At 40.6% G+C, this 17840-nt stretch overlaps 4 protein-coding genes and 1 long non-coding RNA gene across 11 annotated transcripts in view; 4 read left to right on the top strand and 1 right to left on the bottom strand.

Moving 5' to 3' along the window:
- LOC121552206 (tumor protein D53 homolog) overlaps nucleotides 1-6975 on the bottom strand; it is a 53306-nt gene extending 46331 nt beyond the window's left edge. For 6 of the 7 annotated variants that reach the window (XM_041864943.1, XM_041864944.1, XM_041864946.1 and 3 more), the window contains exon 1: nucleotides 1244-1387. In XM_041864943.1, coding sequence (XP_041720877.1) covers nucleotides 1244-1262 — 19 coding nt within the window. In that variant the 5' untranslated portion in view covers nucleotides 1263-1387. Of the gene's footprint in view, nucleotides 1-1243; nucleotides 1388-6698 lie in introns of those variants that run through there. The other variant, XM_041864949.2, reaches the window with a different exon arrangement.
- LOC121552210 (E3 SUMO-protein ligase ZBED1-like) lies at nucleotides 3001-5120 on the top strand. The gene is made up of 4 exons (XM_045211350.1): nucleotides 3001-3922; nucleotides 4245-4348; nucleotides 4503-4581; nucleotides 4674-5120. Exons 1-4 carry the CDS (start codon nucleotides 3190-3192, stop codon nucleotides 5027-5029), a joined length of 1272 nt encoding a protein of 423 aa, XP_045067285.1. The 5' UTR covers nucleotides 3001-3189; the 3' UTR covers nucleotides 5030-5120.
- A 1735-nt stretch (nucleotides 6976-8710) lies between the features above and the next one.
- Nucleotides 8711-13543, top strand: LOC121552152. Its single transcript, XM_041864879.2, has 9 exons — nucleotides 8711-9529; nucleotides 9947-9990; nucleotides 10230-10307; nucleotides 10453-10518; nucleotides 10631-10717; nucleotides 12917-12994; nucleotides 13111-13197; nucleotides 13278-13376; nucleotides 13511-13543. Exons 1-9 carry the CDS (start codon nucleotides 9289-9291, stop codon nucleotides 13541-13543), a joined length of 813 nt encoding a protein of 270 aa, XP_041720813.2. The 5' UTR covers nucleotides 8711-9288.
- Nucleotides 13544-13948: 405 nt separating this feature from the next.
- LOC123482702 lies at nucleotides 13949-14497 on the top strand. Its single transcript, XR_006657834.1, has 4 exons — nucleotides 13949-13965; nucleotides 14088-14135; nucleotides 14259-14339; nucleotides 14454-14497. It is a non-coding gene; the product is annotated as an uncharacterized LOC123482702 (long non-coding RNA).
- A 2-nt stretch (nucleotides 14498-14499) lies between these two features.
- LOC123482694 lies at nucleotides 14500-16825 on the top strand. The gene is made up of 7 exons (XM_045211181.1): nucleotides 14500-14689; nucleotides 14917-14975; nucleotides 15393-15462; nucleotides 15550-15639; nucleotides 16309-16392; nucleotides 16499-16603; nucleotides 16694-16825. The coding sequence occupies exons 1-7, from the start codon at nucleotides 14504-14506 to the stop codon at nucleotides 16823-16825; spliced, it is 726 nt and encodes a 241-aa protein (XP_045067116.1). The 5' UTR covers nucleotides 14500-14503.
- The last annotated feature ends 1015 nt before the right edge of the window (nucleotides 16826-17840 follow it).

Genomic DNA, 17840 nt, shown 5'->3' with positions numbered 1-17840 from the left:
CTTCTGTGGACAGGTGTCTTTTATACAGGTAACAAACTGAGATTAGGAGCACTCCCTTTAAGAGTGTGCTCCTAATCTCAGCTCGTTACCTGTATAAAAGACACATGGGAGCCAGAAATCTTTCTGATTGAGAGGGGGTCAAATACTTATTTCCCTAATTAAAATGCAAATCAGTTTATAACATTTTTTACATGCATTTTTCTGGATTTTTGTTGTTGTTATTCTGTCCCTCACTGTTCAAATAAACCTACCATTAAAATTATAGACTGATCATTTCTTTTCAGTGGGCAAACGTACAAAATCAGCAGGGGATCAAAAGCTTTTTTCCCTCACTGTAGCCTATTTCCACTAAGAGCAGCTGTTTAGCTGGTTAAACAAAGGTTAGCCATGTGTTGGCAAAATGAATGTCCAAGTCAGTCAAGAAAGCTTACTAGCAGCCATCGGCACTTGCCGCCCTGGTAGAATACCCCTGCATTACAGACTGACTGTAACCTGATAACCGGAGGTTGATCAAAACCAATGGCTAGACCTTGTTTGAACCAGAAAGTTGATTAAAATATCCAGTATTCAACTGGTAGCCTAATCTAGTGTGCACAAGATAAAACAGCCATCTTGCTATTTGGAAATAGGGCCAACTACAAAGAAACTCTCTCCAAAGCAGAATACCTATCACAAGGTTTCAATTATTTGGTCAGATGGTCACGTGGGGAGGGAAAGTAGTGGCCTTGCCCTTGAGCCAGTCATATGGTTTGCTAAATGAATTTTTACCCAACAGAGGGACAGAGCAACATTACAAACTTGATCTTTTGTTACCATGTTGCAACATGATGTTGCACACTGGACAGCAATGGTAAAAGTTAACCACGTGCTCCATTTAGCAGCCTAGGCGCGTCATGTGATAACTGGTCGCAAATGGCTACTCTGTTGATAAAATGTTTGTCTTTTGAGGAAGAATTTATTAAAAGTTATGACGCATAATTTTATCTATCAAGACCATCATCCCATATAAAAGGTCAACTGCTTATTACGGTTATTAATATATTTATTAAGGTTAACTAAGACTATATCAAATATTAATTCACTAACAATAGTTTTCGTTCATCTCTCTGCTAATTGTAAGTAACAAACAATAGGCTAAATACTACCCAGTTGAATAAATGCAACAGAGCAATATTACATCCACATGAACCACTATGTGCAATATATTATTCTATACGTTTTGAGAGTTGGAACGCTCACTCACCTTGTTGTCTGGTCTCCATTCGAAACAATCTGATGCAGTTGGCTACTTCTAGTAAATATAAATTGTTCTCCCAAACAACGCTTTGGACGTAGATACAGTAGCTTACTGCTGCGCTGTCAGATGCCAGTCTTTACACGACTTCCTTCATTGTCAGTTATTACGGTACCGCCTCCATGGGCGGAGCGTCTAACACACACCAATAGCAGTGGACCCAATGACTAAAAATAAGGTTAGCGCTATATGGGATCATTGGGACGTCCATACCCTAAATCCTAACCCTACCCTTAACCCCGACCCTTACCTAACCCTCACCCTTTAACCAGTGCAGAGTAGCTGGTAGCCTAGCGGTTAAGAGCATTGTGCCAGTAACAGAACGGTTCGAATCGCTGAGCCGACTAGGTGAAACATCTGTCGATGTACCCTTCAACGTACGTAACCCTAATTGCTCCAGTAAATTGCTCTTGGTAACAATGTCTGCTAAAATGTAAAAATGTGGTAAACTTCAATGGGGTGACGTTAGAGTTGGGACGCATCCAACTAGACTGCCCTTTACTCACAAAGGAATCTGAGAAAAAGTTGTGAAGTTTTCATATTCCAAATACTCTTTCCTGTCTAAGGAACAACATGATTTAGACTGATGGGTGTATGCGAACGGTGCGTGTAATGCTTATCATTCCACGATCTAATACAATCAGAAAATTGAGAATTTGAAAAATGTAAACTAATATTCAATTTTAATGAGTGTTTTAGATCATTAGACTGATAAACGTTACACGGACCCTGATGATGCCAAATATGCAATATGCTGAACTATAATAATAATAATAATAATAATAATAATAATAATCAAACAATGCTATTAGTTTAGTACACTTAAATATTATTGACATTGTTTCCGGTAGAGTGAAAGTGTGACGTTTATGTATCTATTAATTTAGGCTAGTTGGATACAATGTTTCATAACAGAATGAGAAGTCATGGCTGATACATACATTGTAGGGGTGTAACGATCCATCTACTACATCGATGTATCGATTTATATTCCTATGATCCAACTACATCGATCTGTGCTCGGCGAGTTGGCCTTTTGGACAACATATATCGATCTAACATCGTTTTAAAATGTAATAAATCGATTGTATCGATACTAGGAAATAACCCATTGGATTTAAGCACGTCAGACTTTATATGGATGTTTTTTCTTAGCACTTTTAATGATAAAGGCTTTAAACATTACTCGATTCAGTCTGCCTATCCGTGACGTCATCGCGCCAACAGCAGCGCAAAGGCGCAAAGACAACCAAACATAGCATGGCGGACTACAGAGGAGAAGCCGACGAGCGAGAAATTATCAAGCCACCATTGCGGTCCAGTGTGTGGAAACACTTTGGCTTTTGCAAAGACGGAGATGTTCTAAATAAGTTGCTCGCTGTTTGTAGGATATGTAAAGGTCAAGTAAAGTACAACGGCAACACGACAAATCTCTCCAACCACCTACTAAGGCGCCATGGGATTTCACACAACACCGACCGTCCAGGCACCTCTTGCAGCGTTCCCGTACAGCAGCGAAAGGTAAAGTCAACTCTGCAGAAGCCTCAGGTCTCGCCTGCATGTTTAGTCAGAGACTAGGCCAAAACTCAGCTCGGGCAAAAAACATCACGGCAACAATTGCCAAGTTTATCTGCAAAGACATGCGACCCTACAGTGTGGTTGAAAATCCGGGATTCCGTGAAATTATTCAAACATTAGAGCCAAGGTACACAATACCAAGCCGACCACACTTCTCAGAAAAGGTTATTCCTGCATTGTACGAAAGTACTAAGAATGATGTGAAGCTGTCGCTTTCTCAAGCTGAACGAGTAGCGATAACGACAGATGGCTGGACGTCATGCTCAAATCAAGGGTATGTGACAATTACCTCTCATCACATTGATCCGGAGTGGAAAATGAAGACCTTTGTTCTGCTAACCAGAGTTTTAAATGAAGCCCATACTGGTAAAAATATTGGCGCGTTACTGCGTGAAGCCTGCATGGAGTGGAAAATCTACGACAAGAATCCTGCCATCGTCACAGATAACGCCAGGAATATGATTGTGGCCGGTGCAGAAGCCCAGTTCAGTCCACACATTACCTGCTTCGCACATACACTCAACCTTGCCTCGCAGAAGGGTTTGGGGGTGGACCGTGCTTCCAGGTTGTTGGGGAAAGTGCGAAAAATTGTTGGATATTTTCACCGCAGCCCGATTGCATGTCACGCCCTACAGGAAAAACAAACTCTGATGGATTTACCAAAACATAAACTGATCCAAGACATAATCACCAGATGGAACAGTTCATTCGAAATGCTTGAACGTTTTTTGGAACAACAGCCAGCTATAATGGCAACTCTGATGTCCAAGGATCTACGAAAGGGGGTCACAGATGTAGGCACGCTGAGTGAGAGTGATATTGCCAACATGGATGACATTGTTCAGTTGATGGGTCCTGTCAAAATGGCAACCACTGTGATGTGTGAAGAAGACCAGCCAACTCTCTCTGTAATTGCTCCTCTTCAAGCAAAACTGCTGAAACACCTACAGCCATGCGAAGACGACTCAACCCTGGTTGCAGAGATTAAGAGGGTGATGGCCAGTGACCTCTCCACACGCTACAGAGGCACCCAAGATGCTCTCAACATAGGTAATTAATTTGGAGTCTTAATTAAAATCAACTTGGTTAATATTTTAGGTTATTAGACTGTATTAATTTGTAAAATGCCACACCTTTGCGTTTTCAAGTTTGAATTTGAGTTGTTTTTTCATATGGAAAAGTAAACAAGATATCTGCAATACAATTCTTAGTTCATGGTGGCTTTACATCATCACTGTGCCACATTTCTTTTAAACATACTAAAGTTTAATCTTCTGATTATTTTGTGTATGAGGAGGTGGTCATCACTTGCAATTTCATGTCAACTTAATTTAATAATGCAATGAATGCAATATTCTTGTTCTTTAAACAGCATCAGCGTTGGACCCGCGATTTAAAGAACTGCCCTACCTGGAAAAAGAGGACAGAGAACAGGTCTACACAAAACTGTTTTTTGAGGCAGAAGTGTCCCACCAGGTAACTCTTCTCTCCTCTTTCCTCTGCTCTTTTCTCTTCTCCCCTTTCATTTGTCCTCTCTCAAATCTCATCTGTTCTTTATCTTCCTCTAAATTTATGTGTGCAGTATTACAGAGCAGAAATTTGAACAGTTCACACATTCTTACATCAATAGATGCAAGCAATGGGAAATCAGGAGGAAGACGAGGGAAGCTCAAGCACAAAGCTGTCAGGATTCAATGAAGAGACCACAGGTGTGTTTCATGTGATACCAATAAAAGATTGTTGTTGTTTTGTATTAATGAAAAACATGACTATATTTTGAAATATATTTCTTATATTGTAGCTCCAAATGAGTCACCTCCTTGTAAGAAGAAAGCCTTAGATGCACTGTTTGGCGATTCCTTCACCCAAAGAGAAAGAAAATCCACAAGCGAGACAGCCAGAGCAGAGGTGTTAAAGTACCGAGCAAAGGATGCGTTGCCTTTGACTGAAAATGCCATGAAGTGGTGGAGATCTCAGGAGAAAGAGCTACCTGTACTTTCCACCCTTGCTAAACGGTACCTGTGCATTCCAGGCACCAGTGTGCCAGCAGAACGAGTTTTTAGTACTGCTGGCGACATAGTGAACGCACAGAGAAGTGTTCTGCAGCCAGATCATGTTGATCAGTTGATATTTTTGAAAAAAATCTGTAGTCATTGAAGAGTAGCCTAGTAGGTTACACTTGATCTTTTGTTGAATATTGTTTGTTTATTAAAATGAGAGTAGTAGCAGGTTCATCCACTGCTCATTCAACCTGAAGAAATGTTGGTTGCACTTTATTTTTGATATTAATACTGTATTTGTATTGTAATGTTGAAAAACAAAAGCAGAAGTAGCAGGTAAACCTACTGTTAATTCAACCTGAAGAGATGTTGGTTGCACTTTATTTTTGATATTAATACTGTATTTGTATTGTAATGTTGAAAAACAAAAGCAGAAGTAGCAGGTAAACCTACTCTTTATTCAACCTGAAGAGATGTTGGTTGCACTTTATTTTTGATATTAATATTGTAATATTTTTATGTTGAAAAACAAAAGCAGAAGTAGCAGGTAAACCTACTGTTAATTCAACCTGAAGAGATGTTGGTTGCACTTTATTTTTGATATTAATATTGTAATATTTTTATGTTGAAAAACAAAAGCAGAAGTAGCAGGTAAACCTACTGTTGAAATGTTGGTTGCACTTACTGTACTTTTATTGAAAATGTATTGAATATTGAAAATGAGATCAGACAATTTTAACTTCCTGTTAATTCAACCTAAAGTGTTGTTTGCACTTTATTCAAATAAAATGTGAATGCATTTGCCATTCATTGTTGTTTGCTTGTTTATATATATTCATAATTAATTGATACCTGATTCCATTACAATAATCAGGAATCTAGGAAACTTCACCTGCACTGTCCAGTATCCAGGTATTTATTTCAGTCACACTGGTTGAATTTTTGGCTAAAATGTTACTGAATCGATTTCAAGTCACTGAATCGTTTCGGATCGTATCGTTCTAAATGAACCAATATCGTCCTTGAATCGTATCGACAACCACGAATCGTGATACAAATCGAATCGTTGTTAAAACGAATCGTTACACCCCTAGTTTACACTGATACGTTCTCATACTTACAGCTATACATACTCACACTTTCACACTCACATTCACACACGAACCCCACCTTCAACAGGTCTGATCACATACAAGGCCCCTGGATAGGCAATCGAGTAGGCTACTTCCTTACATCAAACTAGATGTAGCTCCGGCGCTGATGTGCTCTGGCATTTGCAGGACAGAGCGTACTCACCAATTCTTTCCCTCTCACTGTTTATTCTCTTCCCCTGTCCCCCTTGCGCCTTATCGCTCTATATTTGTATCTGTTTATGCAACCTATCTTCCTTGGCCATGCATGTATGTGATAGAGACAGAGATACTAATACTTTATGGGAATTAACCCTGTTCTTAGAATCAGCACTGTAGAACATAGCGTGTATAATAAGTATAGTGTTAATTGCAGTGTAGCCTAGGTTGCCTCTGGCTATGAATGTTTCTGTACTTGTATCAGTCAATTTTTGGCTAATAACATAGACCTAACAATTATTGTAAATGTGTGTTTACCTTGTGTTATAATAACCTATTTTCAATATAAATGATAGGACTGACTGAAAAGCTGACTTCCTCCATTATAGGCTCCTGGTTGTAATTATTACATGTGTAAGCCGACAACAGCATTGCTGTTAGATAGCTTCATTTATTTAGTTAGCTATACGAAATTAATAATAGCCTAAAACTTATATTAGCTGTATGGCTAGCTTTATTCAAAATAGCAGAACATACCTGCCAGGCGACAAGTCAGCTCTCCCGCGCTGCCTCTCTTTACCCGAAAATCGTCATGCAGACTTGTGCCCTCATGGAGATTCCGTGCAGTGGATAATTAATACTGAGGTATTAATTTGTGATACTTCACTAGGCTAAAACAAGGTTTACTCGTTCATTCGTGTCGGTCAACCACTGAAAACATAAATGTGTCAAACTTTGTCTGCCTCTTCTTATCCATTTGGTGGAATTTCAACCATGCTCCGTCTTCTCTGCTTCCAACCCCTCCTCGTGCACTTCTCCAATCCTCCCTCTCAGTCTCACAACAAGAGGATAATGCTAGTGTCTCGTTTCCCCTAGCAACCAGTTGCTATAGGAATATTCCTTAGTAATTCAAAGTGTTTATGATGATGATGAAGAGTCCAGATGTATGACCACGATAGTTAGATTAGGCTAGTTATTCAATCAAACACATTTATTTTACAATTATAGACCCCTAACCTAGGAAGAAATGTGTCTCTTATAAACGTATGTGTGCAGTTACAGGTAGCATACTCCAAAAACTAGAGAAAATTCGACAAAAAATATATTAAATCCACCTTTTGCACAGTCCTCGGCATTTTAGCTGTGCACATCTCACATTTCCCAACACGGTTGCAGTAACTAGTCGTTTCTATGCGAAGCGGCTGCGGCCGCTTGTAGAAGTAGCCTTAATGACAGCACTTCCCACAGTGCGACCAAAAGAAAGATCTACACATATGAAAGCGGTATTTATCGCTCAATACAAAAAGTGGATTTAATATTTTTCTGAATATTCTCTGTTTTTTGGAGTTCCACCTGCAACTGCACACAGATGTTCATAAGAGACAAGTTTCTTCCGAATCGAGAACAAAGAAAGTATCGCCAAGGTTTGTAAAAAAATATCCTGATTATGGTAAACAGCAGCCTATGCAAGATCTCAGATGAGCTTTAGCTCTGCCACTGAGGTTCGTGTTTACATGGCTATCTAGCAGTAATGTTAAAGGCTACTGGCTTTGATTCAGTTAGTCTACTGGGAGGAGAAGATTTGTCTTTCCCCAGGATACCCTTGCTTGTGGAGATAATGCTAGCAACCGAATGCTTTAATAAAGGATGAAGGTATAGTAGACCCAAGTAGCCTATTGTAAACTGTAACACATCTCACAATTAGAGTAACATGCAATTTTATCATTGGGGACATCACACTTTGTGCTATAGAGTATAGACTGTTGGGTTTAACAACATTTCCAAAACTCCATACCTGATCATAGGCTTTTGTTTTGAAATGTGTATGCCAGTAATGTTAATTTTATCACCAGCACTTTTGGAACCATAGCACCACTGTAGCTATATAATCCAACCACCTTGACTGATGACTGTCAATTCCTGCTGGAAGTTTCTAACTTTCACAGACTAACCAACCTTTTCTAACTTTCACAGACTGACCAAACTTTTTTCACAAACGTTTTTAGAGTAAGATTGTTGGTCATGAAGATGTCCCTTTCCTAAAATATTGTAGCAAACAAGGGGCGGGGAAGCGAACCCAGGTTACATGCGTGAAAGGCACACACCCTACGCATCGCTCCAACAGATTTAACCCACTTGGTCAGAATTGTAATGTGGCTCACTGTATTAGCGAGGATCACTACACCGTTTCGACCACTTTGACCACCAATATGCAGCCTACAGTTTTTTAGAGAGACAATAGATTTGTGGGAGTCCTTCGTAATTAAAACACTAACCAGCCGTAACATACGCATTCGATTTCTATTGTCTGCCATTTTCTTTTAGCCTCTGATTACTTTTATCTCCTAATGAAGATTTGTGTTGGTGTACTGGTTTTCCTCAACAGCCACCCTCTTTGGATGTATTATTGTTGCCGGCTGTACAGCCAGAGCTTGTGTGCTCGCCCAGGGTTTCAATTTTAGGATTAGGGTTATGTCATGAAACGTGGGCTACTAGGCCTACATTATAAATATGACACAATCAGCATTTCACTTTGGATATTAATAATCCAAATTATCAATCAGTTATCAAAACGCTCAGATATAACCACCAGGGCAGGAGGGCGAAGAGATGAGAAGAGTAGGCTATCTCAGCTGATTTATGCAGGAGATTTAAAATAATAATGTAAAACATATCTGTAGGCTTTTTAGTAACTATTTGAATGATGTTTTAGTCCAATGCATGTTGGTTGAACGCTTTGACACCTTGAACGTGAAAGTGAGTGGTTCAGTGAGTGTCTCCGCCTAGAACATCACAGAGCTGATGAACGCAGCAACGTTCTTTTTCAGAACCATGGCGAGCGCATTGTGACGCTGTCCCTTCTACTCCTACTCAGAGCCATAGATACAGTATTTTCTAAATGGTTATACTCCTACTGTTCTCTAAACAATGGTTTCATAGTTTACAATTGTATAAACTCCCAAATCATGCTCAAAATTCAATTTAATTGATGTCACTGTTGAGTGTTTTTTAATCAGTTTGATAAACATGTTTATCCCATTGTGACATAGCCAACCATGACTTATGGAAGACTTTGACGTATTAATGGTCCCTATAAAACCCTGTAATTCTAAGAAAGAATTGTCAGATGGTTTTGAACTCAGTCAAAATCACTGCAGTATGTAGAGCGATAATGAGTAGGTCTATGTTCAGTCGTTTGTTGACAGCGACCCCGCTGAGATTCCTCCGCGAGAGGTCGCTTCTGTGTGCAGCTGGCCTGTTGTTTGCGACCGGTTCGGCAGTCTACTTTTATAGCAAATATTACGGTATCGGTGAGGATGCACTGGCCACCGTGGAGAGCGTGGACCGTGTTGTCACGGTTGAGGAGGGTAAGTTTACATATTTGACAATGTCTACATAGTAATAGTCCCAAATGCCACCCAATACCCTATTTCTTATTTTGACCAGGACCCATAGTTCTATGGTTAAAAGGCGCTGGTCAAAAGTAGTGCACTAAATAGGGAATAGGGTGTCATTTAGGTAGCACACATGGTGATTACATTTTTTACAGTGTAGCCCTAGATTAACAACAACAAACAAACTTGCTCCTTTGAAACCAAACCGTTGCTTTAGGTTTAATTGAACATGTTGGTACATTATGCAGACACATAAATACATTTGATGTCATACAATATAAAACACAAGTAAATATATGATCAGCCTAACTACATGGACAGATGTCTGGTGTCTTGTAGCTAGTATTTCTTAAACTTAGAGAAAACAATCCTTTATTGTTTTTCATAAAGATAATGAGCCCACCCTGGACCAGGAGGACCCAGTCCTTGTTCAGGTAAGAATGCTGCAGGCCTATCAATAGCTTGGGTGCCAGTCTTTCTGCTCTCTTGCCAATTCCATCGTGGCAATATGATATTGGCATCACAATCCCATAAGGAGTGGACAGAGAGCTGAAACAGACTGGCACCCAGGCTATAACAATACTGCTTCATTAGCAGGATTGGTTCAATAACAATCTGTCATTCAAACTGTCATTTTACTGACTCATAAATTGATCCTGATTTTCTTCCTTAGTATGTGGTTGAGGAGGTTGGGCACCGGCCCTGTCTGGCTTTAATCCCTTGGTCTGGACCTCTGTGGGTTCCCAGCTCTGTAAGTCCATCCATTCTGATACTCTTTGGTCTTCTCTCTGGTCTTAAAACTGGTTTATGTACTTTAAACATAAACATGACGTTTTCTGAAGAACAATATGGAAATACATTTCTGTAAACATATTCCCTATTTTTTATAACTGCAGCCAACATATTACCTTACCCATGCTGGGAGGATGCTGGTGAGAGAGCTGGCAGTGTTAAACACGCAGGTAACCATGCAGATTATTGGACAAAGCTCATCTGATCTAATAGGCAGGATTACCTTCAGTATCCACTACGGTAGTGAAATACTTTGATGTTCGTTCCCTCATTTTCTCACAGATATTCACAGTGGAGCAGCCCATTTTCATCTGTTTCACTCCTGCTAGGAGGATGGTATGGAATGAACTGTCCTCTCAAAATGAACAGGTAGCCATTCATATGCAGGTACCTCAGATGTTTCCTTAACCTTTCAACACAGACCTGTGTAGTGTCTCAGAATCTATCATGCAGTAGCCTCCTCTTGTGATCCTCCCTATAGCAGTCTGTCAGACCTATAGGCTACCTGTCTATCATTCAAACTGACTTTTAATTTGATCCTGTCTTGTTCCTTAGTACGTGGATGAGGAGGTTCGGCAGCAGCCCTGTCTGGCTTTAATCCCTTGGTCTGGACCTCTGTGGGTTTCAAACGCTGTAAGTCCATCCATTCTGATACTCTTTGGTCTTTAGGGGACTTAAACATAAACATGACTGCTTTTCTAGAAGAATACTGGAAATAAATTTCTGTAAACATATTCCCTTTTTTAATAGCCTGTCAAACTGCAGCCAACTTATTACCTTACCCACGCTGGGAGGATGCTGGTGAGAGAGATGGCAGTGTTAAACACACAGGTAACCATGCAGATTATTGACAATAGCTCATCTGATCTAATAGGGCAGAATTACCTTCAGTATCCACTAGTAGGGGAATACTTTGATATCCTTAAAGCTGTTCCCTCATTTTCTTCAGATTTTCACAGATGGAGCAGCACATTATCATCATCTCCTGCTAGCAGGATGGTATGGGAGGAACTGTCCTCTCAAATTGAAGAGGTAGCCATTCATAGGCAGGTACTTCAGACATGTTTCCTTAACATTTCAACACAGACCTGTGTAGGTCTCAGACTATCTATCATTGCAGTAGCCTCCTCTTGCGATCCTCCCTATAGCAGTCTTTCAGACCTATAGGTACCTGTCTATCATTCAAACTGACTTTTAAATTGATCCTGTCTTGTTCCTTAGTATGTGGATGAGGAGGTTGGGCAGCGGACCTGTCTGGCTTTAATCCCTTGGTCTGGTCCTCTGTGGGTTCCCAGCGCTGTAAGTCCATCCATTCTGATACTCTCTGGTCTTTAGGGTTTATGTAACTTAAACATAAACATGATGCTTTCTGTAGAACAATATGAAAATAAATTTCTGTAAACATATTCCCTATTTTTGTAATAGTCTGTAACACTGCAGCCAACTTATTATCTTACCCATGCTGGACGGATGCTGGTGAGAGAGATGGCAGTGTTAAACACACAGGTAACCATGCAGATTATTGAACAAAGCTCATTTTATCTAATTGGCAGGATTACCTTCAGTATCCACTAGTAGTGGGATACTTTGATGCCCTTAAAACTGTTCCCTCATTTTCTTACAGATTTGCAAGATTGAGCAGCACATTTATCATTCTCTCGTGCTAGCATGATGGTATGGGAGGAACTGTCCTCTCAGCTTGAAGAGGTAGCCATTCATCTGCAGGTACTTCAGACATGTTTCTTAACATTTATATCTCAGACATGTGTATTTCAACTATTATCATTGCAGTGGCCTCCTCTTGCAATCTTCCCTATGCCAATATTTTACTCCTATACAGTACCAGTCTATCATTCAAACTGACTCTTAAATTGATCCTGTCTTGTTCCTTAGTACGTGGATGAGGAGGTTCGGCAGCAGCCCTGTCTGGCTTTAATCCCTTGGTCTGGACCTCTGTGGGTTTCAAACGCTGTAAGTCCATCCATTCTGATACTCTCTGGTCTTTAGGGGGGCTTAAACATAAACATAACTTTTTCTAAAAGAAACTTCTGGAAATACATTTCTGTAAACATATTCCCTTTTTTATAGCCTGTCAAACTGCAGCCAATTTATTATCTTACCCACGCTGGGAGGATGCTGGTGAGAGAGATGGCAATGTTAAACACACAGGTAACCATTCAGATTATTAACCATTACTCATCTGATCTAATAGGGATAATTACCTTCAGTATCCACTAGTAGAATACTTTGATATCTTTAAAGCTGTTCCCTCATTTTCTCAGATTTTCACAATGGAGCAGCCCATTATCATCAGTTTCACTCCTGCTAGGAGGATGGTATGGGAGGAACTGTCCTCTCAAAATGAACAGGTAACCATTCATAGGCAGGTACCTCAGATGTTTCCTTAACCTTTCAACACAGACATGTGTATTTCAACTGCCAATTGTCTTAGAATCTATCATGCAGTGGCCTCCTCTTGCGATCCTCCCTATTCCAGTCTGTCAGTCCTATAGGCTACCTGTCTATCATTCAAACGGACTCTTAATTTAATCCTGTCTTGTTCCTTAGTATGTGGATGAGGAGGTTGGGCACCGGTCCTGTCTGGCTTTAATCCCTTGGTCTGGACCCTTGTGTGTTCCTATCTTTGTGAGTCTATCCATTCTGATACTCTCTGGTCTTTAGAGGATATTAAAGATTAACATCAAGTCACTAGTTTTCTATAAAACCACATAATGAAAAAACATATTCCCTTGTCTTCATAGCCTGTCTTCTCCAAGGCCAAACCAGTCTACTACCTCACTCGTGCTGGGAGAATGCTGGTAACAGAGCTTGCAGTGTTAAACACACAGGTAACCAAACACATTATTAACCAAAGCTCATCTGATCTTATAGGAGAATTTACTTTACCCTGTTCCCTTTTTTTTCACAGACTTCCAAATTGGTTATTGAGGAGCCTACCATTCACCTCACTGAAGCTGGGAGGCTAGTGCTTGACGAACTGTCAGCACCTTCAGATAGCCATTCACAGGTAGTCAATCACATTATTAGACAGTCATAGCTGATTAGTAATAGTACACATTACCATGTCCTCTATCTCCACAATTGTGTGTCTTATTAATCACAGAGCAATCTCTATAATTAGGGGATGTCTTTGTTTTTCAGCCAAATAGGGAAGACTCTGGTTTTCCCCTATGAGAAGTTGCAGCTGGTTGGGAACTGGGGTTCGTTTCATTTCCATTACTGGAATATCCATTATGGACGAATGCGGTACTTCAGACATATTCTTAACATTTATGAACACACCTGTGTATTTGAACTCCCAATTGTCTCTGGGTTTTCTTTTGTATGTCTGTCCCTAATTGAAACCTAGGGGAAACCTGTCGTACGAACATCATGTGGGCTCTATATCACTGCCAGGGATTATACTCCAGAACTGAAATCGCCTGCCAAATGTTATAGACATCTACAGCTAACATATAGAGAGAGGTCTGGAGACTGAAGGAGTTTTTTTCTTTATAGCAAAATGAAGAGGACATGCATCACCTGTGCATTGTGAGGGGAGTGGAGAAGCAGCTGTGGTGGAGCAGAGTCATCCAGGAAAAATCCTGGACCCATGGGTGAGAGATTCTCAACTGGTCTTTCGTCTCAAATGCACCTGATTTGTGTCAAATGACGCACATGCTATAGGTCTACTTATATTTCCTGGATGAAATGTAATGTTTCTCTGTCTCTTTTAAAGGGTCTCGTCCAGGTGGTCCTCACCAACAAGAAGCTGACTGGTATTAAGGTACAGTCAGGCAATTTTTCACAGAAAAAAATGTAAAGTGGCAAATGTCCATTTACCTATTTGAATAAATACATGTTGACAGAAAATGAAATTACACGTTCTAATCTCTTGCCTCATTTTTAGTTCCTTGGTAGAAGGATCCATGGACTCATGTCCTGCCTTGTCAAGAGGAGGTCTGAGTTCACCTATTATGAGGATGCCCAGGTACACCCCGTTGTTTCTCTGTGTTATGATTTATTTCAGTGTTTGGTTGAGGGGTTTTCAATATGGTGGTTTTCAGTGTTGGGCTGACAGTGTCACATGTTGTGTGTTAAACAGCAGGTGGATATCTCCACCACAGTGGAGGGGTACCAGGAAAGGGGGATGAGATGATGGCATATCAGTTCTCCACCTCTGACATCATCACCACCCCTCATGAGCCGTCCTCTGGCTCCTCTCACCAGTTCCCCCAGAATTCTCCGCCTCCCCCTTTCCCTTCCGATTCCCCTCCCAGTCCCCCTCCACCTTACCACTCCACCCAGGACCAGGACCAGACCCCTGACAGCACTCCTCAGGTAAAACTCTTTCTACAGTCAATAATTCTTATTTCATTTGTACTTGTGTGTACAGGTGTGTGTCATTGTTTTGGTATCGATAGGTTTGTGTTGTCTGTCAAGGGTCAAGTTGTTAGGTCAAGATGAAAGTATTGTTATGATGTCACTGAATGTTTTGTCTGCTTCAGTTGATGTTGCAGGTGAAATGCAGTTTAGTAGAGTTTAAGTTAATGTGATGTCTGTTTTAGGAGTTTGAGGAGGAGTTTGTGGAGGAGCAAAATAATGCTGCAGATGTGCCCCAGTTGCGGTGGGTTCGCTTTCATGTGTTCTTCGTGTGCATCTATAGTAAAAACCTTTGCTTTGAAATAATCTGCCCAATATTGTAGTTACAGATGTAGGATCTTAATTTGAGACAGTTTGCTACAGCAGGAAAATAATCCTGCAGCAACAGGATACATTTTTCGTTAGGGCAAATCGAGTCTAAAATTTCAAAGTGGAAATTACAAACTTGAAAATTCCAAATACGCTACAAGTTTGCATTTCCTGCCGTGCAGGAAAATTCTCAGCAACAAAAGAGTGATCAAATTAAGATCCTACATTGGTATGGTCTTTCTGAATCCTGCAGTTATAATATAGGCTAACATAAAATGATTTCTTAATTTCATGGCACTGATGTTTTAGCTTCTTAGGTTGAACATTTGTTATTGAACATTTCTATTTACAGGCGTTACTTTGAAAACCAAGGGACAACCAACTTCTCTCTGAGGCTGGCCGGTATCAGACGTGCTATGGAGGTGAGAAAATGTGAATTTAGCACCTTTTGTATTTCACTTCATGAACATTTCTGGACTATTTGTAAATGTACTGTCTTGTTCTCACAGGCTCTGACATCCTCAGACAGTACCTCCCTCAATTACCTCACCCACGCTGGGAGGATGGTGTTGAGTGGACTATCCGAGCTCAACCAGCAGGTAACCAATTACATAATTGTGCAACGTTCATCAGACCAGATATATAGTTCCCACTGGGCACAGATGTCATTTCAACGTCTCGTTTTGATTTACATTTGGTTGAGTTGTCAACTAATGTGAATTCAATGTGAAATCCCCCAAAAATTAACGTAATTGGATTTAGGTTAAAAGACGAAATTCCCTTACGTTGATGACTTCTTTCAAATCCAATCAGTTTCCCACTTTGATTCAACATCATCACATTGACATTTTTTATTGATACAACATTGATTCAACCAGTTCTTGCACAGTGGGTTACCTTTAGGCAACAGTGATTCATAGGGTTTAGTTGAAAAGTTTCAACGTCATACTAGCCAAACAATCGGAGGCCCTTTGAATTACAGACCTGAATCTTTGAGTTTATGATCTAAGTTTTAGGGAATTTTATGATTGTTTTGTTTTGAGGATGTGAGGCAGTTTCAGCAGGCCTACGACCTACTGGTGAACTTCATTAATGAGCCAGCAAACAGGGAGCGACTAGAGCAGGAGATGGCTCTCGTAGAGTAGGTCTACATGCAAGCTTGAGCGTTAGCTGCAGGCACCGTCTTCTCATCTAACATCTACTCAATGAGACTTTCTAAAGTGCTTGTCAATGAAGATTATGTAATTATCCTATTTGTTTGACTTCAGATCGACCGCATCAACTTCGCAGATGTTTTTTATGAATTCGTTCTACTAGGCCTTCTAGAAGGAAAGACATCTCTTCCTATATCTGTAAGTGGCCTTAAGAATGGAACATCCTGTTGTTTATCTATGCTATACACACTGTTGTCATATCAGCTCTGTAGACACTCACTCATGTCCCCTGTTCCTTCTCCAGAAGCCTGGTAGCTTCCTTTATCTGCTCCTGCAAGTCATAATGAGGATTGACCCTCCTGGAGGAGCCTGGACAGAGGCTGCTGAGAAGTTCTACCTCCTCGTTAAGGTACATCTCTCTCTCTCTCTCTCTCTCTCTCTCTCTCTCTCTCTCTCTCTCTCTCTCTCTCATAGTTGATGATGTGTCTGTTGTCAACAGGGCCAGATGAAGGCATGGCTACAATCCATCTTCAACCTCAATGAGTCAATCTATGAAAGCCCAGAGAGGCTCTGGGAGGTGATGAGGAATCTAGAAATACAGGTTGAGTTCCTGCTGTCCAGCCTGGATTAAGGTTCCCAAACTGAGCTGAGGGCCCCATCACAAAATAAAGTGTTTTGCATTTAAACATTATCTGTCAATCGTAAACAAATGTTACATCATGTGTAGGGGAGAGTTGGGGTAGTTGAGCCATTTTTACATTCAGCATTACTCTGTCAAGGGAAATATATTATTCTTTCAAAAATATACAGTATCTGTCACGACTTCCTTCGAGGCTGCCCCTCTCCTTGTTCGGGCAGGCTTCGGCGTTTGTCGTCACCGGCCTCTAGCCACTGCCGCTCCTCATCTCATCATTCCATTTGTTTTGTCTTGTTTATTACACACACCTGGTTCATATCCCCTCATTAGTACCTGTATAAGTGTTCCCTTGCCCCTTGTCTTTGTGTGCAAATGTTTATTGTGGAGGAGAGAGAAGCTCGGTGAGCTCCATGTATTTTGTATCGTTGGGAATATTCCCTGTGTGCCTTGTATTTTCCAGTGCCCCTGTTTTGCGCACTGGAGTGTTTTTTACTAGGGGGTGTAACGATCCATCTACTACATCGATGTATCGATTTATATTCCTATGATCCAACTACATCGATCTGTGCTCGGCGAGTTGGCCTTTTGGACAACATATATCGATCTAACATAGTTTTAAAATGTAATAAATCGATTGTATCGATACTAGGAAATAACCCATTGGATTTAAGCACGTCAGACTTTATATGGATGTTTTTTCTTAGCACTTTTAATGATAAAGGCTTTAAACATTACTCGATTCAGTCTGCCTATCCGTGACGTCATCGCGCCAGCAGCAGGCAAAGCGCCAAGACAACAAAAGCATAGCATGGCGGATGACAGAGGAGAAGCTCGACGAGCGAGAAATTATCAAGCCACCATTGCGGTCCTTACAAGAAACAGGAATCTAGGAAACTTCACCTGCACTGTCCAGTATCCAGGCATTTATTTCAGTCACACTGGTTGAATTTTTGGCTAAAAGGTTACTGAATCGATTTCAAGTCACTGAATCGTTTCGGATCGTATCGTT

Source organism: Coregonus clupeaformis, chromosome 36, assembly GCF_020615455.1.
Source record: "Coregonus clupeaformis isolate EN_2021a chromosome 36, ASM2061545v1, whole genome shotgun sequence".
Classification (NCBI taxonomy): Eukaryota; Metazoa; Chordata; class Actinopteri; order Salmoniformes; family Salmonidae; genus Coregonus; species Coregonus clupeaformis.
This window is presented reverse-complemented; position numbering and strand designations above follow the sequence as displayed.

Excerpts from the sequence above, each read along its gene's own strand:
- LOC121552210 (XM_045211350.1), top strand. The coding sequence starts at position 3,190 with ATGAAGACCTTTGTTCTGCTAACCAGAGTTTTAAATGAAGCCCATACT. Across the intron at positions 3,923-4,244 it reads CCAAGATGCTCTCAACATAG|CATCAGCGTTGGACCCGCGA; the intron begins GTAATTAATTTG and ends TTCTTTAAACAG. Across the intron at positions 4,349-4,502 it reads AGGCAGAAGTGTCCCACCAG|ATGCAAGCAATGGGAAATCA; the intron begins GTAACTCTTCTC and ends TTACATCAATAG.
- LOC121552152 (XM_041864879.2), top strand. The coding sequence starts at position 9,289 with ATGGTTTTGAACTCAGTCAAAATCACTGCAGTATGTAGAGCGATAATG. Across the intron at positions 9,991-10,229 it reads AGGACCCAGTCCTTGTTCAG|TATGTGGTTGAGGAGGTTGG; the intron begins GTAAGAATGCTG and ends TTTCTTCCTTAG. Across the intron at positions 10,718-12,916 it reads TGTCCTCTCAAAATGAACAG|TATGTGGATGAGGAGGTTGG; the intron begins GTAGCCATTCAT and ends CTTGTTCCTTAG.
- LOC123482694 (XM_045211181.1), top strand. The coding sequence starts at position 14,504 with ATGATGGCATATCAGTTCTCCACCTCTGACATCATCACCACCCCTCAT. Across the intron at positions 15,463-15,549 it reads GTATCAGACGTGCTATGGAG|GCTCTGACATCCTCAGACAG; the intron begins GTGAGAAAATGT and ends TTGTTCTCACAG. Across the intron at positions 15,640-16,308 it reads TATCCGAGCTCAACCAGCAG|ATCGACCGCATCAACTTCGC; the intron begins GTAACCAATTAC and ends GTTTGACTTCAG.